This window comes from Siphateles boraxobius, unplaced genomic scaffold (assembly GCF_051911475.1).
Source record: "Siphateles boraxobius isolate OS27281-9 unplaced genomic scaffold, OSU_SipBor_1 22, whole genome shotgun sequence".
NCBI classification, from domain to species: Eukaryota; Metazoa; Chordata; class Actinopteri; order Cypriniformes; family Leuciscidae; genus Siphateles; species Siphateles boraxobius.
In genome coordinates this window covers 36,564,537-36,591,237 of record NW_027508833.1, presented here as the reverse complement: position 1 = coordinate 36,591,237, position 26,701 = coordinate 36,564,537, and the positions used below count along the sequence as shown (strand labels likewise).

The 26,701-nt window shown below is 37.2% G+C and overlaps 1 protein-coding gene across 3 annotated transcripts in view; it reads right to left on the bottom strand.

The window, feature by feature from the left end:
* Positions 1-2,347: 2,347 nt before the first annotated feature.
* fut8a (fucosyltransferase 8a (alpha (1,6) fucosyltransferase)) overlaps positions 2,348-26,701 on the bottom strand; it is a 108,526-nt gene continuing 84,172 nt past the window's right edge. For 2 of the 3 annotated variants that reach the window (XM_077239989.1, XM_077239990.1), the window contains 8 exons: positions 22,616-22,734; positions 20,642-20,804; positions 19,060-19,174; positions 15,620-15,857; positions 11,147-11,393; positions 10,207-10,383; positions 6,606-6,756; positions 2,348-3,703 (listed from right to left, as the gene is read on the bottom strand). In XM_077239989.1, the coding sequence (XP_077096104.1) occupies positions 3,371-3,703; positions 6,606-6,756; positions 10,207-10,383; positions 11,147-11,393; positions 15,620-15,857; positions 19,060-19,174; positions 20,642-20,804; positions 22,616-22,734 (1,543 nt within the window). In that variant the 3' untranslated portion in view covers positions 2,348-3,370. Of the gene's footprint in view, positions 3,704-3,798; positions 3,902-6,605; positions 6,757-10,206; positions 10,384-11,146; positions 11,394-15,619; positions 15,858-19,059; positions 19,175-20,641; positions 20,805-22,615; positions 22,735-26,701 lie in introns of all 3 variants that reach the window. The other variant, XR_013206710.1, reaches the window with a different exon arrangement.

Here is a 26,701-nt window from a genome sequence, read left to right as displayed (position 1 = left end):
TTGGCTTCCACAGAAGAAAGCATGGACTAGCATGAAGATAAGAAAACGCGGACAGAATTGTAGTTATTAGGTAAACTTTGGTGATTGGTGTACCTTTAAGACATGTCGTCTACAGTGTTTATAGCAAGGCCCAAATTTATCTGAACTTGGAATCAGGTCATAACACCAGAAAAACAGATCCAATCTCCTTCTGAGAGCCTCCAAGAACAACATGACATCCTGCTGGGAGAGAGAGGTTATTTTCCTATTTAGATTTTCATAAGCATATGGGGTTCATTGGTCAGTTCAATAAATAATTGTAAATTGCAATTTCATTGAAATACCGGCTCAGAGCGTGCTGTGGTTTAATTAATGAGAGCAGTGTGTGACCTGTGTGTTCAGGAACACCTTGGAGAAACGTTCATTCTGTTTAGCCCACCGCTGGGAACTGAACTTGGTTTTAGTGCTGTAATTTGGGCTATGGCAAATTGGGCTAATTTGGGCTATGACACACTCACACGCATGCATCTGATTTGTAATTAATTGTTGACAGGACTGAATATCTCACCTCTCTATGGTACTAAAATTGCATAAGCAGGTGGCACATGTACACACACGTTTGATTTGAGAATTTTACTTTATTTATTTGGCGCTAATATCCCTTAAAGGGACTGTTCACCCCAAAATGAAAAGTCTGTCATCATTCGAAATTGAAACCTGTATGACTTTCTTTGTTCTACTGAACACAAAATAAGATATTTTGAAGAATGTTCATAACCAAACAATTTTGGATAACATCGACTTCCTTTCTGGATGGATGGAAAATCAGATAGAGGACAGAAAAACATACAGATGGATGAATGGATAGAAAATCAGACCTAAAGATAGACTACGGATAGAGGATGGATAGAGACTAATGGATAGAGAATCAGATAGACCTATAGATAGACTATAGGTCTATAGTCTTTTTTTATAGACCGATAGAAAGAGAGACAAATTATATGGATGGATAGAAAATCAGATAGACAGATAGACAAAACAAACATAGGGATGGATAAATGGATAAAAAATCAAATAGACAGTCAGACAGATAGACAAAAATACAAAAAAAAGGGTGTTTGGATGGATAGAAAACCAGGCAGACAGACGATAGATGCATGTTTGAGTTGTTTTAACAGAAAGCAACTTGCACTAAAAAAATATGTCAGTCCCATTGTTTTGTCTCAAGATGCACACCAGTAATGTTTTTTTTTTCTTGACATGATGTGAAGATTTGGCCTCGAGATCCTATATTAAGGGAACAACATCTTTTCTTGTGGCCTAGAGTTTAATGCGTAAACTAACCTGTGTGACCATAGAAACCTGGGATTATCAGAAATTGATGTTAATAAATTAATGTTAATAATAAATTAATATATATATATATATATATATATATATATATATATATATATATATGTTAATACATAACAACATAAATTTGGCCTTCAAGAAAACAGGTTTTGTCCATCCCATTACACAGTCTTTTAAATCCATTCACAGATCATTTCTTTTTTATTTAATATTTGTATATTATTATTATTATTATTACTATGTCGTGGCCATGACAGAACTTTTATTCTGATAGATATAGATATATATTGATCGATATAGACAGGTAAGATACAATTAAAAAAAATACACATTTATCACATATTTATAATATTTCAGATTTTTACAGCATAACTATTAGGTCTATAGATTTTACAAAAGGAATTCTTCCCAATGGGGTTTGTCAAAGCAAAAAGTTTGAAAACACCCGTTGTAGGTACATTCACACATTCAGTGTCAGTGATTGACAACCATATTTTTCACACACTCTCAAACGGTCCTGCTCATACAACAACTTTCAAACAGTTCTTGCTAACAGTTCTACGCCAACGTCTAGAACATTAGAAAGCTTTATATCATTATATCACAAATCATATGACACAAGCAGTTCAGTAAGGTTCGGTTCACACAGATTTATTGACATAGTGATTTTGAGTCCTGAAAGTGTTAGGAAGCTAGTTTGGTTGAAATACTCTCCTTTATAACCAAACTGTGTGTGAATACAGCGGAATTTAGTGCACTAAAATAGCACTGAAAACATTATGCTACTGTGTGAATATAGGCTAAATATAAACTATAAAACTGGGACAAAAAACTTTGTGTTGTGCCAGCACAATAATAGCCCTAAAGAATAGCCAGGCATACACACTCACACCCACACACACACACAGACACATGCATGCACGCAGACACACACACACACGCACGCACACACACACCACACAATATTAAAATACTGACATACACACACAATAGTAAAATACAGACATAGACCAAATTTGGCTGATCAATTTATTTGATCTGCTTACCAAAGAGACAATGCCCGCAAACATAAAACAATGAACAACTCCTTCATGATTAACTAAAATTTATAGTGACAGCAAGTGTCATTCTTACAATAATTATTCTTTCTCATCTCATCATCATTATCATATCATTAATAATATTAGTATCCTTATCTTCATATTAAGTGTCATTTTCTTATCGGTTTTGCATTTTAAAATGTAATAAAATGAAATGATCTCTTAAAAAACATGATGGACACACGGCTGTGGATAAGACACTACATGGAAAGGAGGGGAGGAGTGTAATTCTGCGTGGAAAGGCTGGTCCGTAAGGCTCCATAGTCAAAACTCTTTCCGTAAAAGTCAATCGCCCTCATAGGCACCGCTTCACACACAAACGCACATACACACTCACACAAACATATGATAAACCTTACAGTGAAAATAAAAACAGCATAAGTCACGTTTAAAAGCACAGTATGGCAGTGGAAATTAATAGCTCATGGGTGTGAAGAGGAGTGTCAGCTGGCAAAGCGATGGCATGGGAGAAACAAGTCGAGTGAGGCTAGAGTAAGGGATGCCATCATTGTGCACAAGGAGGTATAAGAGCACAGGAGGACGAGAGTAACCCGGGTTTATGATTCCTTTGTCATGATCAGTTTGGAGTCGCAATGTTTCTTCTTCCAGTTGTGTTCTTAAATAAACGTATTTAGTCGCCTTCATTACCCGGAAATTAATTAGAAAGTACCTACAGTACAGTGGCTTCCGTTTCTGTTGTCTGAAGTTCATGCTCTTTGTTTTTTGTCTTCCACGACCCCGATTGCCATTTCAGGGGGACTCAAGGCCCAAGCACCAGAGTTAGGAAGATGTCCCAAAACCCTTTGAAGAACCCCTAGACAACACACACACATGTACACGAACACATTCATACACACTCACACACAAAGTGCATTCCCATTTGGGTGGTCCAGGGTTTCCTCATTTCATAAACAAGAGTATTTGTACTTTGTCTTTCTCTACGGCTTCTTGAGAAGTTTGTCCGCCTCTGGGTACGTGGGATACTTCACTGTCTCGATCTTCTCTTTGACTTTATAGGAGGGGTAGAGGCCAGTACGGCCCATTTTGCGGTTGATTCCTTTCGAGTATCCGTCCCAATGATTGCCCGCGACGCCGATCAAGTCTCCAGGCTCTAGTGGGATGTCTTCGCTGTTGCGTGCTTGGTGCGGGTAGATGGCGATCTGGTTGTGGGCGTTCTGTCCTCCAAAGTAGTAGATGTCGTCGAGGGAGTAGAAGAAGGAGGAAGCGTCTGGGTGGAGAGTCTGCATGATCTCATAGGCCACTCGACACACCTGTGCACAGTGGAAAGGAAAACAAAGACACATGTTCACAAGCTCCTCTCAAGCAGAATCCTCTGAGTGGAGTTGAAAGGGATATGTAGTTGCACCTGACAAAGATGAATGGACTTTACAATGGTTAAGTGCTCCTCATGAAGAGATGAAGTGAAGCCTAAGGAATATTAGAACAAAGTACCCACAGTCTGGAGCTCACTGCACACAAAAATGTCAAGATTTTCGGATTTCAAAATCAGAAACTTGGATCTGACTAGGTGGCATTTGCAGGGGTTTTTAATCAGTTTGTCGGGAAACAAAGTCTTGTTTAAAATGTATCAGACTGCTATAATGTTGGATTAAGAAAAGTCACTGGACCAAAAGTTTTCTTTCTAATTCTCGACATGATGTGGTCATTTTTATGGATCTTTACGATTGTTGATTGGTAAAGTCTTGCTCTTGGAAGGCTACCATACTGTAGAGTACGGCTGGGCGATATGGCCAAAAAAATTATCGTGTTAAAATTTTCATATCAGTCAATAAAGATAATTATCACCATAAATGTCAAATCTTTATTTCTTTCAAATTTAAAGGCAGATCTTTGCTCCTTGTGGTTTTATCATCAGATCACTTGACAAAAACTTGTCAAACAAGTGAACATACTGTAGCTTGAGTTGGGATGCAGATGTGAATGTATGTTTATTAACAAAAAACAACCTCATTTTTATAGGGTAAAAATTGGTCTTCCATAGTATTTGGATCTAGTGTTTGGAGTATTTTAACCACAGGTAAAACCACGCATTGCACCTCACTACCAGGGTAAAAATATTAACTATATTGCTTCTATGGTATTTGTTATGAAAAACAGTAGCCTAAAGACATTTACAGTAGTATAATACAAATGCAAACTGCTATAGCTTAGTAACAAAAAATACTCTACAATATTCCACATTTCTGCCACAATCCCATGGTTTCAGTTAGTGTTTCTACAGTACATCATGGTAAATGTTGGCAACTTGTGGATCGAAAAGCCTTCTAACTGTATTGTTGTGGCTCAGTGTTTCTGTGATTCTTCTGTTTTCTGCATTAGTGTTGTTGAGAATGTCAGCGCTGTTTCATGTGGCTTTAAAGTAGTTTAAATCACAAGGCATTTGATTTGTGGTTTGTATGTGAGAACTCTGCACCGAACTCGAACGCTTTTCACCGGATCTCACAGTGCTGTTTAGTGGTGGCGTGATTGAGACAGTCAGCAAGTAAATGCATACGCTCTAAGCTCAGTGTGTTTTGAGCTGAACTGATAGATGTTCTGTGTGGTGCGTGGCCCAAACAAGCAGCTCTGTGTCGTTCCGCTTTTGGCACATTCACCATTTATGTTTCTCATATGCAACAGAAATGGCAGGCCTTATCAGTTATTGCCACAAGCTGCGACGGTCTGCAACACGCATATGCAGAATTTTTTGCAGTGCATAAACATTATATCGAACAATTATTTAAGTTGAGGTGTTTAGGGTTACTTGAAAATAACAGACGGGTGTGTTGGAACTGAAGTCTACAGAAAGGAAGTCCCTCCAGAAGCAAGGTTGGCTACCCCTATGACTCCAGTGAGATCTTGGCTAAAAGTCTTGGTATCTGAGACATCCATGGTCTTTTTTTTTATGTGAGAGTGCACAAATGTAGCAAAGACTGCTCCCACTCATTGATAGCTGGTTGGAGCAATCACACTGCATGACTGTGACTTCATCAGAGGTCATAATCTCATAATGGGAATTAATCAACTGGCAATAAATATGTGACACTAGCAATTTGTAATATACAAATATTAGTTAATGTAATTGATTTTGGCGGCCAAATTCGGCAGCCAAAAATTGTACAGTGTGAATTTGTCTTAAGTGGGCGATTCCTGGCCAGAATAAATAGACCAGATTTTTTTGTCGATAGTAAAAGTTTGGAATTGCAAGACTATTTATTGCCAGACACCAATATGTTCTGGCATGAAAACTAAAATCACAAACCAAACAAAGGCTACGTTCACACTGCAGGCTGAAACGACCCAATTCCGATTGTTTTGCCCCTAAGCGACCTGTATCTGATCTTTTCATGACAGTCTGAACGACACAGATCCGATCTTTTCAAATGCGACCCAGGCCACTTGGGTGTGTGGTCCAAATCCGATATGTATCCGATCTTTTGGAAATGCGACTTCAATCTGAACGGCCAGGTCACATGTATCCGACCTGCACGTCATTGATATATGACAAACGTCATAATTCTGCGTTGAAGTAGGCGGGAATGAGAAGATAAACAACAACTATGGCGGACGATGCTGAGACCAGTCAATGGAAGGGAAGCGAGGTTTCTGATTTAATTAATATTTGGGGGGACAGCTCTATTCAGGCCATGTTTAGCTACTTCCGCAAACAACAAGTAACGTTGTTGACCGTTGAGTACTCTTCTGCGCATGCGGGTCACTTCTGGGTCATTTCACGTTCACACAGGAGATCACAAAAGGTCGCATTTAATTCGAAATGTGAACGGCCTAGCAAAAAAATCGGAATTGAGCATTAAGCCCCTGCAGGGTGACCGAGGCCAAAGTCAGCATGCTATTTCAGAACTAACCACAAAGTCTGCAGAGAGGACTTTATCCATAAAAAGCTAAAAAGCAAAAAAAATAAAAAAAAATAAAAATAAAGCACATCCCCTAAACAAGGTTTTGGCAAGAGGAACAAGAAGAAATGGAGAGTTATAGATTGGTCAAGTCTTAACCCCATAGAAATGCTGTGGGAGGTTTGGGTAGTACAGGCAAGAAAACACATGCACAATTCAGTTATCACACAGCTACAGGTGTTTGGTGAGCAGAAAGGAACATGACCATGTAGGAGACAAACAGAACAAAAACTTCTATATGAATTGGGTCAGACTGTACCTGTGAGGAGAAGGTGCACACTAAGAAGTTTGTCCTGGAAAGGAAGTGGATATCCAAGATGACTCCTCTCAGAGAGTTTTCAGTGTAGCGGTTGTGTAGCCCAGCAGACCATGAAATAGAATTATCACTAATAAATTCATAATCAGGGTACCTGCACACAAACACAAAACAAATGTTGATTAAAAAGGCCGTCCTGATGGCCCACCTCTTGCTATGTTGCCAAACTCTGTCCCAACAGTGTACAGCAATTTTAGGCATCATTTCAAGCATGCTTATGACGTCAAGGCTGTTCCAAACAGAGAACAGCAAGTACAGGTCCTTCTCAAAAAATTAGCATATTGTGATAAAGTTCATTATTTTCCATAATGTAATGATAAAAATTAAACTTTCATATATTTTAGATTCATTCCACACCAACCGAAATATTTCAGGTCTTTTATTGTTTTAATACTGATGATTTTGGCATACAGCTCATGAAAACCCAAAATTCCTATCTCAAAAAATTAGCATATCATGAAAAGGTTCTCTAAATGAGCTATTAACCTAATCATCTGAATCAACTAATTAACTCTAAACACCTGCAAAAGATTCCTGAGGCTTTTAAAAACTCCCAGCCTGTTTCATTACTCAAAACCGCAATCATGGGTAAGACTGCCGACCTGACTGCTGTCCAGACGGCCATCATTGACACCCTCAAGCAAGAGGGTAAGACACAGAAAGAAATTTCTGAACAAATAGGCTGTTCCCAGAGTGCTGTATCAAGGCACCTCAGGGGGAAGTCTGTGGGAAGGAAAAAGTGTGGCAAAAAACGCTGCACAACGAGAAGAGGTGACCGGACCCTGAGGAAGATTGTGGAGAAGGACCGATTCCAGACCTTGGGGGACCTGCGGAAGCAGTGGACTGAGTCTGGAGTAGAAACATCCAGAGCCACCGTGCACAGGCGTGTGCAGGAAATGGGCTACAGGTGCCGCATTCCCCAGGTCAAGCCACTTTTGAACCAGAAACAGCGGCAGAAGCGCCTGACCTGGGCTACAGATAAGCAGCACTGGAGTACCCACAGTCATTGATGGTCTGGGGTGCCGTGTCAGCTGCTGGTGTTGGTCCACTGTGTTTTATCAAGGGCAGGGTCAATACAGCTAGCTATCAGGAGATTTTAGAGCACTTCATGCTTCCATCTGCTGAAAAGCTTTATGGAGATGAAGATTTCATTTTTCAGCATGACCTGGCACCTGCTCACAGTGCCAAAACCACTGGTAAATGGTTTACTGACCATGTTATTACTATGCTCAATTGGCCTGCCAACTCTCCTGACCTGAACCCCATAGAGAATCTGTGGGATATTGTGAAGAGAAAGTTGAGAGACACAAGACCCAACACACTGCATGACCTTAAGGCCGCTATCGAAGCATCCTGGGCCTCCATAACACCTCAGCAGTGCCACAGGCTGATTGCCTCCATATCACGCCGCAATTTCTTTCTGTGTCTTACCCTCTTGCTTGAGGGTGTCAATGATGGCCTTCTGGACAGCAGTCAGGTCGGCAGTCTTACCCATGATTGCGGTTTTGAGTAATGAAACAGGCTGGGAGTTTTTAAAAGCCTCAGGAATCTTTTGCAGGTGTTTAGAGTTAATTAGTTGATTCAGATGATTAGGTTAATAGCTCGTTTAGAGACCCTTTTCATGATATGCTAATTTTTTGAGATAGGAATTTTGGGTTTTCATGAGCTGTATGCCAAAATCATCAGTATTAAAACAATAAAAGACCTGAAATAATTTAGTTGGTGTGCAATGAATCTAAAATATATGAAAGTTTAATTTTTATCATTACATTATGGAAAATAATGAACTTTATCACAATATGCTAATTTTTTGAGAAGGACCTGTATTATTAAACCAAATTCTAGGCCAAATTCTAATGCAGCACTGAATCCCAGAATGCACTCTGTGCACAAGTGGACTTCCCTTTTCACATTATCAATGATTATTAAATATTTCTAGTTATAGTAATCGGTACAGTTATCATCCATGGTGTGAAAGAGCCTTTAGGCCGTTTGTCCACCAAAGCATTTTTAGCCAGCTGAAAACGCCAGGTGGTCTTCTGAAAATGCCTAGATGCGGGCGCTTGAGTGCTTTTCGGAGCACAGCACTTTTTTTCAGAGACATCTTTAAATTATGACGTTTTAAATTATTTTGTTTCACTGTTGTGCTTGTTGTTGTCATCTGCTGTCGTTGTACAAGCAGTACAACAACTGAAAAAAATTGTCTGGCCTTGGGAAAAAAGGCTTTGTGGACACGGCCTTAGTCAAGTTGATAGTGAAGTCAAGTCACATTTATTTATATAGCGCTTTTTACAATACAGATTGTTTCAAAGCAGCTTTACAGAGATAACAGGAAAATAATGCAAAAAAGTTTGTTTCCATAAGAAAATAGCGTCACAGTCCAGCAGTAAGTTGAGTGATGTTTCATTTTTGTTTTAAAAAAGTTATTAATTTAGTGTCATGGTCCAGCTCAGTGCAGTTCTTGTGTAATAGTGTCAATGGAGGCAGATCAATATTATTGTTGAATATTAAATTAAATGTTAAATTTAATGTCCCCAACTAAGCAAGCCAATGGCAACAAAGGTGGAAAAAGGCGACAGAGACAAGGAACCAAAACTCCATCAGTTGGCAGGATGGAGAAAAAAACCTTGGGAGAAACCAGGCTATACGCTCAATGTGTTTTATTTCAGTTACTTAATGATGATGTTCCATGTTGGTTAGAATGGTTACAACTTAGTGTATTCTAAATGATTCTAAGCTGTTCTCTTAATGATTCTATTTGTCATCTTTATTTCCAGTTAAGATATTTAAAGATCTTTAAGACAAGATCAATTTAATTGAGAAGAAACACTGCATGGGATACTAAAGCCCTATTCGCACGAGATTAGTACTATCTGGGGACCTCGTGTCAATTAGAAATTACCCACCCACATCTGAATTTCGTGTGGCGCATTCGCACGGGATAAGCAAAGCCTGTTTTTTTACTCGAATTACTTACTTATCTCCCGGATATGATGTCAATAGGCTATTACTTAGAAATGTCTTGTCGTTATTATAGGTCTAGCTGTATGATCATAAACAGAAGAATGTGCCTTACCACATGCTGCTATACATGTCATTCTAACATCTAACCATTCTTTTTGTTTTTGCTCTTCTGATGATTTTCGGCTTTCTCTTTCTGCAAATTGTATAGTTGTAAGGTGTATAGCGATATGACCCAGCACCCAAAATACTCTCAAAACACTCCCACACAGCCTCCATTCTTCGCGAAAGATGGACAAAAAAGCGCACAGGAAACAAAAACCTTGAAAAAATTATAAACGACCCTGCCAAATCACAGAGATGCCGATTCGCACGGGACTAATGTTATCACAGGACCTCGGTGTTCGGCGAAATATGGTAGGTCATTTGCGGGGGAATTTTTACTTCACAAATTACAGACAAGGCCGATTCGCACGGTATTAAGATCACAGACTGTCTCCGCAATTATTTCAAATGATTAGAGGTCACCAGCTAATACTTATCCCGTGGGAATATGACTTAAGACTGTATAAATTGTACTCACTTAGACTTGGCCTCTTGCAGTAGAGAGGGGTCGTCGGTGGCGAGGTAAACCCGTTTCTTGTCCACATGCATGCGCTGGGCCAGGCTTTGGTAGTGGTCCTCCACATGCGCCATGTACTCTTCTATGGGGTGGAATGCCGCCTCCGTCCCTACCTTATCTGTCCGGCGCACATGTACCCTGGAGAGAGGAGCAATTCCTGGGTCAGGCTGATTGTGTGTGTCCGTTTGAGAAAGGGATTCAAGGTCGCCAAAGAACAGGAAAAAATACAGACCAGCAGAATAAAATTGTGTTATTTTTTTAAACAGATGTTTAAAGGTTTTTACGCTTTGGGGTACCGGTTTTCTGAAAATGCCAACCATTATGTGTCTATGTGTGAGTGTAAGGATGGCCGCCTGAATAAAAAGATGACAGAGAAAGTACGAATAGTGTGTGTGTGAGAGATATAGAGACAGAAAGATGGCTGTGAGTGGTTGCGCTCCCAGTAGAGAGCAAAGTGGGTGTAAGTGGAGATTGATTGTTGGAGCAGTGGAGGTTTGTGTGAAAGGGTCTCTCTCCTCCTTTTCTCCCCCTCCTTCCCTCCCCTCACACATAAATACATTCAAAATCTTACAGTCCCTGTGTTTCCTAAGCTTGAGGAAGCTTTAAACGCATAGCTTTAAACAATGGGACTACTATTGATAATAATAATTATTATTATATATATATATAAAAAAAAATATATATATATATTTATATTTTTTATTGAAAATCTATTAGTTTGGACTAAAAATTACTTTGATAAAGCTCATGTTTTAGCTGATTGCTTAATTTCCCAAGAAACAATGAGTCACAATAATTTTAATAATTATAGTAAGCATAGTACGGTCTGGCTTCACTAATAAAAAACAGTGAAATATGTAGCGTCTGAGTGGATTTGATGGGATAATGTGTAATGTCTCACCCTATAATGGGGTGCTTGAAGCCCAGCTTGTTGGTGACCTCTTCCATCTCCTTCATCAGCCAGGCCTGAGGGCGGATCAGGTACTTGACAAACTGAGACACCCACCACACGGCTGGGTCTCCGTGAAGCCTCTGAAGTCGGTCCGCAAGGTCTTCAGGGATGGCCAGGGGCAGATATGGGGGACGAGGGTGCAGGCTGTCCACGATGGGCAACTCTATGACCTGAACATCCCGATCGTTTGCTTCACCTACAGACACAGGCACAAGACAATGAGCGGAAAATATAAAAGGAATGCACTGGAGAAATGAAATATTGCAGAATGGACTGTAAATTGGCCCAACATGCTTTTCCAATATGAGATTAATTTACAATTAGCAAGTCAATAAAGTTTGACGGAGAAGCTGCTCACAAGGAGTAAAGTGTGTGGGCTGAGAACAAAGGAGCAGGAGAGGAAAAAAAGACACCCTTAAGTCACAAACATAATACACGTAGGTATAAAAACAGATTCAAATGCCTGCTGTACATCCTTTACATTACATTACATTAACGCCTTTGGCAGGCGGTTTTATCCAAAGTGACTTACAGTGCATTCAAGGTGCATGATTTGTCAATGTGTACAGTATATGCCTCATACGTCACATGCCTTCTTGCATTAGTGTGGCGGTAACAAACCTCAAGGGGTGAGGTGATGGAGTTCCCTTCAAATGTCTGTGCCATTACACTGGATGTGTTATTATGGGCTTACACACATGCCAAGAGTATGTTTCAGACCATGGGGATGTAGAAAATATTGGAAGCCATATCTGTATATATATATATATAATGCGCATATATACGCATTGTATATATACAAGGGGGTGGTTATGGCGCTGTGGATAAGACACATGCCTTTGGTGTGAGAGGCCTGGGTTCGAATTCACTGTGAGACACCAATGTGTCCCTGAGCAAGACACTTAACCCCTAGTTGCTCCAGAGGCGTGCATCCTCTGAAATATAGCAATTGTAAGTCGCTTTGGATAAAAGCGTCAGCAAAATGAATAAATGTAAATAAATCTAAATATACAGTACTGTGCAAATGTCTTAGGCATGTTATTATTTTCACACACACAAAAATCGGTTTTAAGCCAGTTATTTATCTTTTGCAGTAGTGTGTCAGTAGGAAATATCAGTTTACATTTCCAAACATTCCTTTTGCCATTAATTGTAATAATCCAGTGAGATTTTTGTATGCACAAGGAGTCTGACAACAGCCGGTATGCTCCACAGAGATCTGATCTCACCATCATTGAGTCTGTCTGTGATTACATGAAGAAACAGAAACAACTGAGACAGACTATATCCAGAAGAACTGTGGCAACATCTCTAAGACGCTTGAAGAAACCTATCTGCAAATACTTGTGCATATAAAAATCTCGCTGGATTATTACAATTAATGGCAAAAAGAATGTTTCGAAATGTAAACTGATATTTCCTACTGACACAATACAGCAAAATATATAAATAACTGGCTTAAAAAAAAATTCTGGTGAAAATACTAATGTGCCTAAGACTTTTGCACAGTACTCTATATATATATGCACATTTGATGGTGGCTGTAACACTCTAGATATCTGGAACAAAAGGCAATAACTATTGAAAAATCCATATTGTTCAACCACTAGCATGTAGTAACGGGGAAAAAAAAACTTTATCAGGGAAAAACGTCTTCAAAGAGACTGTGTGCCAGGTTTAAAATATGCCTTATGCAGCATTAAATGTTAAAAAGTATTTTCACACAAAGAAGTGTTGGAGAAACTCCCCAGCCGTTCTTATATAACCTTGCTGTTAGGCTCTTTGCATGAGGATGAGGTTTTTCCAGCCCAGCACCCCTCATTGCACTGATAAACAAAATAACTCTCTCTCTCATCCTCATTAGAGCAGCAAGAGAATCTAAATTACATCTTGTCCTTGCATCCCGATGAATAAATTGAAGGGGGGGGGGGGGGGGGCTTCAGGGGAGGAGGCTTCTTTATTATTTTTAATTCATGCTGTCTATGCGTAAGTACCGCTGAAGCGACACTGATTCATTTTAATGCTGCATGTGTTTGGGTGTGCATGTTGCTGGGGGTATTTTCTCTAAACGCCAGCAGGATTATCCTGAAGGATTTTGTCTGCCCTTCGACCCCGTGCGTGTTATAACTAGAGGCATTAACAGGGTTATGTTATGCACATCATTGAGAACCATCTCTCGAAAGCTCCACTAGAAGTAGGCTGAATTCATTTGGGTATCGTCAGTATGGGCGTTTATTATGAGAAGCCAAAATGTTAATGTTAATGTGTGAAAACTGATGGCATGGCACTAGCAACACCAAGGTCATGGGTTCAATTCCCAGGGAACGTAATAAACAGTGAGTACTGGACCACTTCGAGCTCCATCTTGAATACATTGAATGCCTACCAAATGCATAAATGTATGTAACGTGATGAGTTGGAATGGCATGTTTAATTTCACTCGCTCCATCTCTGTCAATCTGACTGGTCCGCAGAGTGCAGAAACTCAGACTTTAGGGCAAACTAAGAGAGACTGTGTCCTCTGGGAGGAAAGAGTGATGGGAAAGTGCTGCTTTGTTTTGAGGTCATTTCTTTCATGTTTTAAAGGCAGTCTCTCCTTCCCCTCTCCTTTCCTTTTAAGAGCACAGCAGGTTCACTCCAGCTGTAGAGAGATTTCCCCGAACACTGGCTTCAGCCCATTAGACAGACTCTTATGCAGGACCAGTGTATATAAAAATGGCCGTTAGTGTGTTTCCCAACTGAACACTTCAAAAACATCCATTATTGAATAAATGTTCTTGTATTTATGTAAAAACAATCAACTAACCAGCACTCCAAATGACAATTTAAAACAGCGAGATGCCAAAAAAACGTGTACTGAAATAAAAAATAAAAAAAAGAAATAAAAAGAATTACAGTATATAAAATAAACAAAATGCCCATACCCAATATCAACACAAGAAACAAGCAGATGACATGCATTTTCAATGTCCCTGATCACTTCTAAATTTCACCTAACCATCTGGCACATTTTTAGCTTTGACTGAATTTAATTAGGGATGCGCTAATATCAAAATTCTGCCAATACTAATAAGCTTATAATTTGTTTTGAGTTATGGCAGATAACCGATAAATGGCAGATTATTATAATTATATACTATTTTGCTTGAATAAATAAAAAATTAACTATAAAAACTAAAATTAATAATTTCAAATGCTAAAAAAAATTAGGCATCACAATATTATAATGTATAGATCAAAGATGTTAATAAAGGTAATCTGAATGTGCAAATATCAGAAATAAGCGCGAACAATAACATATCCAGTGTTGACTGATATATCCAATGTAAACAGATGAATTAAAACAAAACTATCACCGAAATACTGTGCATCCCCCCTTTGTACTACAGTCTGTTAGTAGTACAGTCTACATAAACTTCTAATGAATAAGTAAGTATTACTCATTTAACATTCAAAGAGATCAGCCAATCATAGCAGAGGTAATTTGAAAAGTTTGGGTTCACTACGATTGTTTTTAAGATTACATTGTTTTTACGGAGACATTTATAACAAACACCCTCTAAAAAATCCTTTTAAAATAAATGCTATTCTTTTGAAATTTCTATCCATCAATCCGGAAAAAAACAAGCATTATGATTTCCACAAAAATATTAAGCAGCAAAACTGCTTTCAACATTGAAAATAATAAGAAATGGTTCTTGAGCAGCATATCATCAGCATATTAGAATTATTTCTGAAGGATCATGTGACACTGAAGACTGGAGTAATGATGCTGAAAATTCAGGTTTACCATCAAGTCAAATCACCATTTATATAGCGCTTTTAACAATATGGACTGTTTCAAAGCAGCTTTACAGTGATAATAGGAAATTAAAGTAAAAGAGAACAGTTTTGGCCTTACAGCAGCTCTAGAATAAAGTTATTGTCCAGCTAAAGTTAGTTTTTATCGATTCACTTCCGTTGCAAAGATCATTAGTTATTAACTTGGTTATGTCGCTAACACGACACCGTTCTAACAGAAAACCTTTAATGCGCTCCGGCCGCTCATTTGCACAACAACAGTGCCTGGTGTCTCGAGAACGCAAACCTTGAAATAGGTTCCAAAATAAATAAATAAATAATTTTTTTTTTTTAGAAAATAAATAAATAAATAAATATATATAATATATATATATATATAGGAATAAATTACACTTTTAAATATATTTAAAATAAAACACAGTTAATTTCTGATAAATAAAATGTATTTTGAACAAATAAATGCAGCCTTGCATGCAGCATAAAAAAATCTTACCAACCCCAAACTTTTGAAAGTAATCATTACAATAATACTTGAAGTGTAATTTAGTTATTACGTTTTTTAGCCTTGTATGTGTGTGTTATGTTTCCAATCTTGTTTGAGTGTGCGTGTCTGTTACTGACCAGACCAGTGTCCAGTGGAGGCCCCCGTGCGGTCAGTGCAAGAGTCGCTGACGGGTTTAAAGACGGTCTCCCAGCCGCCGGTGGCGTAGCGCCAGTTCTGTGACTCCAGTATGAGCGTGCGCTGCGTGCCATAGGCGATCATGAAGCAGTAGACCACATGATGCAGCTGGCAGCCGTACCCACAACCCTTATTGATGTTACACACCAGCTTGCGTGCCTTGCTGCAGTCCGGAGGGTTCTACAGATCAGTAAAGAGAAAGAGAGGTTTGAAGGTTTCTACACATACAGGACAGTTTTGGATACTGAAATCGTACCTTAAAATATCTGAATTGCATTGCATTACAGTAAAAAAAACAGTTTGAGGCTGCTGTATACAGCATTTTTACAGTCCAACAGGTTCCTTGATCTGCTAGATGTCAAAAAAAAACACCACATGAATTTGCATTTGGCAAGACAGACAGTTCAAGTGTCTTCTGTACCGTGCTGTTCACTGAGCAGTTCAAGACATTTGTATTATACATCTTTCAAGACCACAAGTAAGAAAAAAACATGATAGAATACAGAGAGAAACAGATTTGTCAAGTTCTCCAATCATCTCTGGCATGAAAATATTTTTAGTATGTGCTGGAGGAAATGATAAATTTGGCCCTGATGCCTGAAGAAAATAATGTCTGAATTATCTTGGCTGGAAGAAAGAAAACGAAACAAACAGGACGAAAAATGGTCCCTCCATCTATTGCTGATTCTCTCATACTGGGACAATAGAGAGGAGAATGACTGGAGTAAAGAGAAAGGAAGGAGCAAGAGAGAGATAATAGATGGATGACAGCAGTGTAGTGAGACAGACAGAGGACCGTCATTCTTCATAAGAGACACGGCTTCTTTGTTATCAACCTGTCTGTCTCTCACACACAAAGTAAAATACACTCCATCACTTTAATCACACTCCAGCTCTCATTACCGCTTCAACACGTCTCTCTGATGGAGAGCATTGAAACAAAGTTATTAGCCAAAGTTAATGTAGTACAAGCAGCACAAAAGTTTTCCCCTGGGCCCATTGAGTAGGTTATAATACAAAGCAGTGTTTCTCGATCTTTCCCTGACGCATCAGAAAGACCCAATGCCATCATCATTATCAATCCAGGAATGTGTTACTTTTAACTCATATTAATACTGAATTTTATTTAGCATTATCATTAAATAGATATTAATAACAATGTTTTATTATGACATGTTTTGCTCTATTCAGCTGCAATATTTTAATATTACAAATTATAAATATATACAAAATATTTAATTGATGGATTGTATAAAACAATTATTATATATAATGTATTGTGACAATCATTATTCAAGGGTTTGCTATTTGAATATGTTTTAAAAAGTAAAAAAAAAAAAATTCTATGATGGCAAAGCTGAATTTTCAGCAGCCATTACTCCAGGCTTCATTGTAACAGAACTCAATCTGATTGGCTGATTTGGTGCTCAAGAAACTTTTTAAAGTCTAAAGTCTAAAGTCGTTGCTTAATATCTTTGCGGTATACTTTGATAAATAGAAAGTTAAAAAAACAGCATTTAATTGAAATGTGTATATGCATGCAAGTTCTGTATGTATACGAGTAAAAAAACAGATATTGATTATTTCATAATAATTGTCAACGAAAAACATGTGGTTGGCACAAACTATATGTTTTCTAATTGCACATAAACCCAGTTTAATGTGATCTCAACTTGCAGAGTTTGTTTGCTTTTACTAAATAACTTGAAAACCACATTCTATGGTGTGCACCTAAATAACATAGTTCGATGGACGCATGACATTGAGATTTAAAGCGAACGAAAGCCTCAAAATAACTACACCCATTTATTTTTAGCCTCTATACGCACTTAGCATTGCAGACCTAAGGCCCCTTTTTAATTTATACCACTGCTTACTGTATAAAACTTAAAGATAAGTCCATCACAAATATGCCGTTACAAATATGATTATCAGGTAAAAGCCACAATGTGCTGTTGGCAATCCATCTTTAACTTCACCGTGCGACAGCGGTTTAAAGTCTTTCTGCAAGAGAATCAACCAAGAATCAGAATCAAGCTGAGCTCTGCTGATTACAGCCTATGAGCTTGTGCGTGGCACTGCATTGTGTTGCAGCTGAATGTCAGTTTAGTCTCCAGTGTGGAGTCAATGCAAAACAACCGCCCCATTCCATCTCAGAGAGAGGGACGGATGAAATATAATCAGCCCTCTCACTGATAAAAGGGGAGAGGGAAGGAGGAGAGTGTGATCTTGTTCAGCTAATAGACTTTATTCGAAACGGACACCATGTTTAATTTGAAAAAAAAACAACAACAAAAAAACAACATACAGAGAAAACAGAGGCTGTGAGGAATGGAAGCAGTGCCGATTACTATAGACATGAAGGTGGAGCCCAATATTCAATGAGCCAAGCGATATGGGTTATTCAATGAAAAGTATTAAATTTTTTACATTTAATCCCCCAATCTTGAAAGTTTGGTTATATTTTTGAACAGATGTAAAGTCCATTAAGTACATCGTACTGTTCATGGGTGCTGATCAATTAATTCAATGAGAATTTTTTTGAATGTAACGGTTCACAAATCGCACTGAACAATTTATTTGTGAGTAGGACCGATCCGACTGCATCTGTTCTTGAGTCAACAACTCACTGATTCACATGATCCAGTCAGAGCGAGTCTCCACTTTTTACTGAATTCACAAGTCTGAATCAAAATGAGCCGAGAATGGGAGATCCTCTGAGCTTGAGTGCGTACACGAAAAGTAAGTTACTAATGCCGAATTTATTATTGTAAATGAAAATCATATTAAGGACACGACTATCAGTTGTTTGTGAACTAAATCCGCATTAAAAGGGTGAGCTGTTTAAGCCCACTGTATGAAATGCTTGAATGTGGACATGTTCTAATTTGTGTATGACCATCTGAACAGAGTAGGTTTGTTTTAAAATAAGTTAAAATAACGCAAATGAATGTCCATGCATCTTCCCTGCTGCCGTTGCGGTTTCAAATGATATAAAACTAGTATGTTTGTATAGTGTTCTTCTTAAAATGTTAACACATTTTGCCCTATGTGACATCTTTTTTATATATTGCATGTTCACATTTGTCAACACACATTTAGTTTTTCCTCATTTTTATATACTATCCCCAGGTTTCACAGACAAGGCTTAAACCTAATCCCAGACTAAAACGCAAGTTTGAGCTGTTTTCGCTTTAAATCTGAACAAATCTTTTTGATGAACAGGATTCAAAAGATTTTTTACAGAACTGAATCAAAATCTTAGCCACAAATGCCATCTACTCGAACTCAAGGGACAAATGACTGAAAATGTAATCATAAATATAAGGCCTTTCTAAAAAATTAAAAAAGGAAAAGGAAAACAATTAAGGCGAGTATGTACCTGTAGATACATGATTCTGTTCTGTACTAGGTCGGACACTTCTTCAGCTTCCTTCTCTCTCCAATCTCCAGCACCGTCTGCCTGGCTCAGATGATACAGGTCTGTCATGATGGACCTAAAGACCACATTAACACCACAGTAAAACACAGCTCAAAACTACAAACAACCACATCACAGTGTTTCTGCTAATTAAACCAATTGATTATGGTTAATTACAGAGCATTTTGTAAAGAAATAATATTAAATTAGTTTTACAGCCACAAACTAAAGTCAGCCTGGCCTATGCCTTGCTAATCATCCACAATACAATTAAGACCGTTCTAGTAATGATTTAATTTTTTTTTTGCGTCTGTTCGGCATTACATGGTCGCCTTTTTTCTCAAGTGTGAGAAAACGCACTGATCTAAACATACACACCCATTAAACCTCAGTAATGTGATACTGCCACATGAGATTACAGCTGTTTAGAAAGAGATTAGAGACGGAGAGAGTTTTTTCCCCCTTTTAATAAAATGAAGTACATGATTAGGACAAGTCAAAGTGGAGCTTGTGCAACAAAAAAATATTGCAAAAACATTAAAACGTTATTAATGGTTTCTATTTCATAATAAAAGGTTTTGATGCCTGTACATCAGATATTTAAAATGTAGTGGAAAAAAGCTTACGTAGTGAAATTTTTCTTTTTGTATGTCATTATATTGTATTGTAGGCTTATCAAGTTAATTGTGTAATGCAGATTTAATGAGAGTATAGGGACTGGCCAATCGTTTCAAATGTATCCTTGCAGAGTGTTTATGTTATGCCATCTTAATATTTTTTTAAAGCTCCTGTTTCGTTTGAAGTTGATTTGGTTTCCTAATTAAGAGCAATAATTGTGCAGAGTTCAGACTATTGTTTAAATTAATTAATTCAGTTTTTATCGTAATTGTACAGAATGTTGTGTTTTTATATGTTTAGAAAAAATATGACCTCAAACAGGGAAAAAAAAATCCTAAAAATGGATTTATTGATATATATATATATATATATATATATATATATATATATATATATTGTTTAATTTCTCATATTTAGTTTACTAATATTCAAAAGTTAGGGGCATGTAAGACTTTAAAAAAAAATACTTTTATTCAGAAAGATGCCGCAAAATGATCAAAAGTGACATGAAGACCTTTTTAATGTTACAAAATATTTCTATTTCAAACAAATGCTATTCTTTTGAACATTATATTCAGCAAAAGATCAAGAAAAAAGTGTCACGTTTCCAAAAAAATATTAATTGGCATAGCGGTTTTCAACATTGATAATAAGAAATGTTTCTTGAGCAGCAAATCAGCATATTAGAATGATTTCTGAAGGATCATGTGACACTGAAGACTGGAATAATGATGCTGAAAATTCAGCTTTGATCAGAGGGATAAAATACTTAAAAAAAACAACAACAAAAAAACAACTTTACATAGAAAATTTACCACCCCTAATATTTGAAAGGTAGTTTAGATTTATAATACAGGCATATTTGCCTTACTGGTCAAAATGTATGCGAGTGTATTCATGATGTATACATATTTGTGTGTGTAACCTTTGTTGGTGTCCCAGGTCCTGCAGGAGTGTGTCAACATGTTTCTGTAGTGCTCCAGTCTCCACCAGTGCCAGTTTCTTCACCTCACTGCGTACGAAATACCACAGTTCCCTAACACCGTTCTCCACCTTCCTCCTAAGCTCCTCCTGGTCCTTCCCTGGGCCTGCACACATGCAAAAACAAGCATTTGTTCATAATGTTTTTTTTTTCAAAATAAATGCTGTTCTTTTAACCCCTTACTAGTCAGCCCCAATTTTGGCAAATGGTGCATTCATGACATCCCCAAAATAAAAAGGTTTCTGCTCATAAGTCATTCTGAATAGACACATATATTTAGAAAGCCAACCCTTGAGAGTTTCCAGTTCAAGAGTCAACAGACTGTTATTAATATTGAGATATATAAGCTCAAACATAAAAACAAAAACAACAAATATTAATAATATATTTATTAAACATATAAAATATTATGTGAATGAAGGTATAACGTATAACCACAACTAAAGTGTTCATCAAAGAATCCTGGCAAAATTGCTTTTAACATACAACAATAACAATAATAAGAAATGTTTCTTGAGCATCAAATCAGCATAGTATAATGATTTCTGAAGGATTAGGTGACACTGAATACTGGAATAATGGAGTAATCACATGAATAAATGACATTGTAAAATATATTAATGTATATGTAATCTGCTCATTGTTTTTAAACCAGAAATAATAACATTATGCATTATATACTATGCTCTCTAGATATCTATATTGACTGACGTCATACATTAAAAAAAACTAGCAAATAGCATTCAGGGATTTGTGTTCATATGTGGATGGGGGTGTAGAGCGTTTGTTTCGTGCTGTTGGCCATATGAAAGAATGTGTGTACTGTAGTCTGTGTGTCCTGACTCCTGTGTACATGCGTGGATGCTATAGGTAGCGCAAAGTTGTGTGTTGGATTAAAAAGCGGTGTCATTCAATAAGAGTATCAGTGGCCGTAAAACAATCCGGAACACGGCTGTGATCCTCTGTGTATAGTGTTTCTCTTAGTGTTTCCTCTCAAAAGATCATTCGCTGCAATACTATAAGAGCTGGTGACCCAGAAACCAGCCACAGAGGAAGTGTGTGTGTGTGTGTGTGTTTAGGGTTATTATACAGGACTGAGGACAGGACAGGACTGAGGACACGCTCGTGTGTGTGTATGTCAACACTTCAACACTTATTTTGGATGCCCAGAATCTTACTAAATCTGACAAAACCTCCCTTTGGGAATGTCTAGAGACATCCTTAAAAGGTAAAAAGCAAAAATTGCAAAACATTATGGTTTGGTTTGGATTAGTTACTGCACTATTTATTTATATTAAATTATATGTAACATATTATAATTTATATTAAATGTATTTCCTGATATTTTTTTAAAAATATACTTTTATAGATACTTTTAAGAATCTTTGTGTTTTGACCAATATTTTCCCTCTTTTGACAGGAAAGTAAAAAATAAATAATATACATAAATTTGCTTTAAATATTCAGAGATTAAATAAAATAAAATAAAAACTAAACATGAAAAATGTTTTCTTTTAGAGTTATGGTTGGGTTTGTTGGTAAGTTAATGTGTTTTAAATACTGAGACATTGAATTAAAAGGTATTTTCTTCTATTTATATTCTTCTTTTTTTTGTGGTTTGGCCAGCATTTTAAGTAATGGCAGGCAAGTAAAAAATCTATAATTTAAAATAAAAGAATGTATATATGATGACATAAATGTATATATAATGACATATTATATATAAATAATTCCTAACATAAAGAGAGACATTTTTTTCACTGGTTCAGCCAGTGAAAATGCAGGTAAGCAAGTATACATGTAAACTACTGGCCTGACCAGCAGAAAAAAATCCTAATTGTTCTGTTAGCTTTACATAAAAACTATAAAATTCTGTGGTGTGCATTTATTTAAACAAACATGTTCGTATTTACACACCATCAGCAGGGAGACTACGGTAAGAGTTGATCTTCTCCTTCGCTCTGATCAGTTGCTCTTCAAGTTTACGTAATTTACCCACGGCTCCAGGACCACCATCGGCCTGTCCGTCAGGTAACCTGGAAGACAGAGAGAGAGAGAGAGAGAGAGAGAGAGAGAGAGAGAGAGAGAGAGAGAGAGAGAGAGAGAGAGAGAGAGAGAGAGAGAGAGAGAGAGAGAGAGAGAGAGAGAGAGAGAGAGAGAGAGACATGTTAGCATGGCCCTTGCCTGGGGAACTGGACTGTGCGTTAACGCTTATGATAATTTGAACTGGTGTGAGCAAGAGTGAACGTGTGGCCTACTGGGTCAAGGTGAATTGTGGTTGGCTAATTTCCCAGGGGTCTTTGCTCCTTGCTTCCAGTTCCAATTTAATGCAATGATCAGTTGCGGCAGCCACTGCGGGCAATTCACTTGGTGGCAGGGGCTATTCATCACATACAGACTCACAAACAGTTGACCGAAGCCTGCCCAGCATGGGCTCCTCAAGTCTAACACACACACATTTCCATCTTATAAATTTCATTACCGACAAACATCCCAAGACCTGAAACTCCATCACTCCCTGACACTCCTTCAGCCAAATGTAGTTCATTTATGAGATGACTACCTTTACTAGAACAAAGATCCTGCATTCTCTCTCTCTCTCTCTCTCTCTCTCTCTCACACACACACACACACACACACACACACACACACATTAGTTTAGCTATCTAAATTGGCACATACAATTTTTATTGCTTTTCTATAAAGCCAATTATAATTTCCATACACCAGGAGTCTCAGACTCATATTACCTAAGGTAATATTCATCATTGTGCTTTTATCGGCCGGTAGCGATTGTTGGCCGATTAGTCGGTGCATCTCTAATATTCACTACACATCGGCTATCGGTCGATTGTTTAAAAACAGCTGATGATCAGGGCCGATTATATCCTGTCAATCAAAAGAGGGTGGAAATCAGACTATAACTCATACTGTGTAAAGAAAATCTCTTTTTTGTTGAATTCAGGGCAAGTTAACGTGACAATTGCATTATGCATTAACAGCTCAAATAGAAAATAGAAATGTTAAAGTAGGCTTTATTTCACCCTAAGACACACTTATAGTTCGAGCCAGTGTTGTCTGTGTTTTTTCCCTACACCAGACATTATTTGTTGCGCTTCTCCCATCCAATAATCGCAAAGAATTTTGTGCTTTGTTACTTGTGATAAGCAACAAAGTCTCAGCTTTCAAATTCTGTCCATTTTATCACCTCAGTTAGAGCGGCAGCGTAAAGCGCAAGTTTTTTCTTCCACTTTAACACAAGTTATAGCTAGAAAAAACATGCAAGAACATCAGAAGGTATGCTGAAAGATACAGTGCAACTTACTGAAATGAGTCACAACAATAAGAAAACAATAGCTCTGTTAATTTTAACCTCTAATATTATGTAATTTTTAGGGCTAGTCAAGATTGTAAGATCGCAAAAAAAAAAAAAAAGTTGAATTGGAGATATTTTATTGCATTGCATGAATATACAGAAACCCTGGATTGTACATAAACTAATTTTATTTCAGCTACAAATTGACGGGCAATACAAAAAGATCATGAAAATTAGAAATAAAAATAAATTAAAAATAAAATAGAATAAAAATAGTAAAATAAAAAAGTAAGCTTATCCCTAATTTATAATAATCTCTCATTTATTAATTATTTATAATAATAATAATAATAATAATAAAATACATCTTTGTGTTTTAGGCCTATATAAGCTATGTAGAAAAAAAAAATATATATATATATATATATAAATAAAATTAAAAAAATAAATAATAATAATAATAATAATAATAATCTAATGTATATATATATATATATATATATATATATATATATATATATATATATATATATTGTATATATAAACCCTAAAAGAACACTTTTTTTTTGCATTTTTATAATAATAATAATAATAATAACAAATTAATTTCACAAATATTATTCCACACAAGGATATTTTCAAATACCCCTATGAAAGGTTTCGTCAGATTTTGTGGCCCAAGTACATGCAGACACACACAATCGCAGAGCTCGCTCCGCCTTTTTCTCATGCACAGCTCTGTGCCCTTGCAGTGGGGGTGTAGTGGAAATCTGAGCTGTATTTGAAATGTGTTTGGAGTGAATGGAAAGCATTGTGAAGAACTGCCTCACCTGAAGTGAGAGAGACAGCAATAGAGAGAAAGAGGGGGAGGAAAAATAAGGATAGGGCTGCAGAAGTCTTATCTGAGGAGAGAGGGATGGAAATGCATTCGTGGGAAGGCGTGCATAGGGTTCTGAAATGGTAAACAACACACTGCCATTTCACCAGGATGCAATTGGTCATATGGATGTCTGTCAACAGAAGGAATGACAGAGGAAACGAGAAAGAAAGATGGGTGAAACTGAGAATGAGAAGGGGAATCTGAAATTGGAGAAAAATTGCCATGTCAAACATTTATGTCATTCTTGGCTGGTCAAGGGCGAAACGAAAAGAGAGAGAAAAGAAATGAGCGAAATTGGGTTTATGTGTGTGTGTGCGTGTGCGTGTGTGTGTATGTGTGTGTGTGTAGGTTTGGTTGTACTTGTGAGGGCCAAATGTTCTCACCTATATAATGAAATATTATCACAACCAACTAAAAAATGACCTATAAAAAGTATTGTAAATCAGCCAAAACAAGTCCCCACAAGGATGGTATTATCAGAAAACATTTTTGGTCCCCAAGAGGAAAACTCTCTCATAATAATTAAATGTGTTATCTGTGATGGCTAGGTTTAGGGGTAGTTTTATAAGGATGTTTATGTATTTTACCTGAAAAGAAGTCACACATACTGAAATGTGTGCTGCGAAATTTGTATTAAACTCCTGTGCTGCACTCCACTTCACAGTTTTCTGCCCTTTCCTCGCTGTGTTAACTTCACCCTCTCTCATGGATTCAGATGCGCATCATTGCTTACATTACATAGCTTGAGTTGCCCATTTCTGGCGGGACCCGTGTCCAAAGTGGAACGCACTTCCAAATCGGCTGTGGGGATTCTCGTGAGGGGAAGTACTTAAGAGAAGTTTGCGAGTGTATGTCTAAAACACAGCCCTGATCTGCCATGACCAAACACAGAAAACTGACAATAGAAGAAGGAAGCTTATACTAATGCTCACTGTAGCACCTCTTGTGGCAACACTATGAATTGCAACATGGACTGGCATTACATTATGAAACATTTTGAAACTCTTCGGAACATATCGATGTTTGAAATCAACCTAAGAAGTATTGGTGTTCACGTTCACTATGATTCAATGTTTGGGGTTGGAAAGAGTGTTTATAAAAATGTGTCTCTTATGATCACCAAGGCTGCATTTCTTGAAACTGTTTTCTATTTTAATATATTTTAAAATGTAATTTATTTCAGTGATGATAAAGTTTTAAGCATAATTTCTCCAGTCTTCACTGTAACATGATCCTTCAGAAATCATTCTTTGATGAATAGAAAGTTCAAAAGAACAGCACTTATTTAAGATAGAAATCTTTTGTAAATTACAAATGTATTTTTTTATTAATTAAATTAAGCATTAATCTCTTTTAAAAAAAATCTTACTGACTCCATACTTTTAAAGAATATACATAGAGTAATTGAGTAAAAGCCTAAATGTCTCTGACAGTGCAAGACCCTTCTAAAACAACATTTAATGTTATCAATACATCAATAATCAATCAATGAGACTTTACCTCACCCTAAATTATTGTTCACTGAATATGCAGTATCACAAATAAATAGGTCACATTCGAAATTACAGTGAATGTAGCAGATGCAATTTAATGTTGTCTTTTAGACTGGCACAGCTAACACAGTCCTGACACACACTTTAAAAACATAAACCTCCTAAACTGTCCCCCACAAGAGGACATTAGTGTATGTGTGAGAAACAGCAGATGGTCTTCTCTCAAATCCGGTAACAATTTCAAAGCCAGTAACAATAGAGGCTACACAATTCACTTGACCTCCCTCCTCTCTCTTTCTCTTTCTGTTCTCCTT